This window comes from Acanthisitta chloris, unplaced genomic scaffold (genome assembly GCF_000695815.1).
Source record: "Acanthisitta chloris isolate BGI_N310 unplaced genomic scaffold, ASM69581v1 scaffold7495, whole genome shotgun sequence".
NCBI classification, from domain to species: Eukaryota; Metazoa; Chordata; class Aves; order Passeriformes; family Acanthisittidae; genus Acanthisitta; species Acanthisitta chloris.
Window position 1 is genome coordinate 6452 of NW_008674216.1, and position 966 is coordinate 7417.

The 966-nt window shown below is 62.7% G+C and overlaps 1 protein-coding gene across 1 annotated transcript in view; it reads right to left on the reverse strand.

The window, feature by feature from the left end:
- AIM1L (absent in melanoma 1-like) overlaps positions 1 to 870 on the reverse strand; it is a gene marked incomplete at both ends in the record, with an annotated part of 6920 nt that extends 6050 nt beyond the window's left edge. Inside the window, one exon of the mRNA XM_009075245.1 lies at positions 309 to 870. Within this exon, the coding sequence (XP_009073493.1) occupies positions 309 to 870 (562 nt within the window). The remainder of the gene's footprint in view (positions 1 to 308) is intronic.
- Positions 871 to 966: the final 96 nt, after the last annotated feature.

Here is a 966-nt window from a genome sequence, read left to right on the forward strand (position 1 = left end):
CTGGACCCTCCTGTCACTCCCTCGGGACCCTCCCATCACTTGATCTGGTACCCTCCCATCACTTGACCCTGCTGTCACCCAGGATAGTGTCCTCTCATCACCCATCCCAGTGCCCTCCCATCACCCATCCCAGTATCCTCCCATCACCCATCCCAGTGTCCTCTATCACCTATCCCAGTACCAGTACTTTCACCCCATGATGGGAAGCACAAACCAGGTACTGGAAACAGGAAAGGATGCTCCAGGATTCATTCCCCATCACCTCCCCACATGCCCAGGAGGGCAAAGCATCTCCCCAGGTGCTGTACTGTGGGATTCACTCACCAGGACATCGTCGGGGCACAGGGCCACGAAGCTCTCTGGCTCTTCAGTGACAGATCCAGCACTCAGAGCTTCCCGCATGGCCATCTCAGGGCTGGGGTGGCCACCAGGTCCCAGCCCATTGTGGTCCCTGGGGGTGGGTGAGCCTGTGCCCCTGTCACCGTTGGGCAGCTCGAGCAGGGCAGTGCCAGGGGACACGAAGCGACTGTAGAGCACACTGTTGTCCAGGCGTGAATAGGGCTTGCCCTCATCGGCCCCAGCTGCTCGGTGCTCCATGAAGTGGGAGAGCAGTGCCATGCCCTTGAGGACATTCCCTCGGAAGGGCACACTCTGCTCAGCTGAGCCCCCAGACACCAGTTTGGCTTTTTCATCTGCGCCCACCTGCCTCAGGGTCCCCAGGAGTGAGCCCTGCTCTGCCCAACCATTGCCAGCCACGCCGTCCCCGGGCACCCCACGCAGGGTCCCGGCTCGTGCCCGCTCCTCAGGGCTCAGGTAGGGGTTCTCAATCTCCTCCTCCTCCTCCTCAGGTCTCTCCTCCGGCCGCCTGACCTGGCCCCATGCCACCAGCTCCCGCAGGGCCACAGGCAGGGAGATGGCAGCACGGGGGGCCACACGGTCCTCGTGGATGGGGGGCAGGGACACACA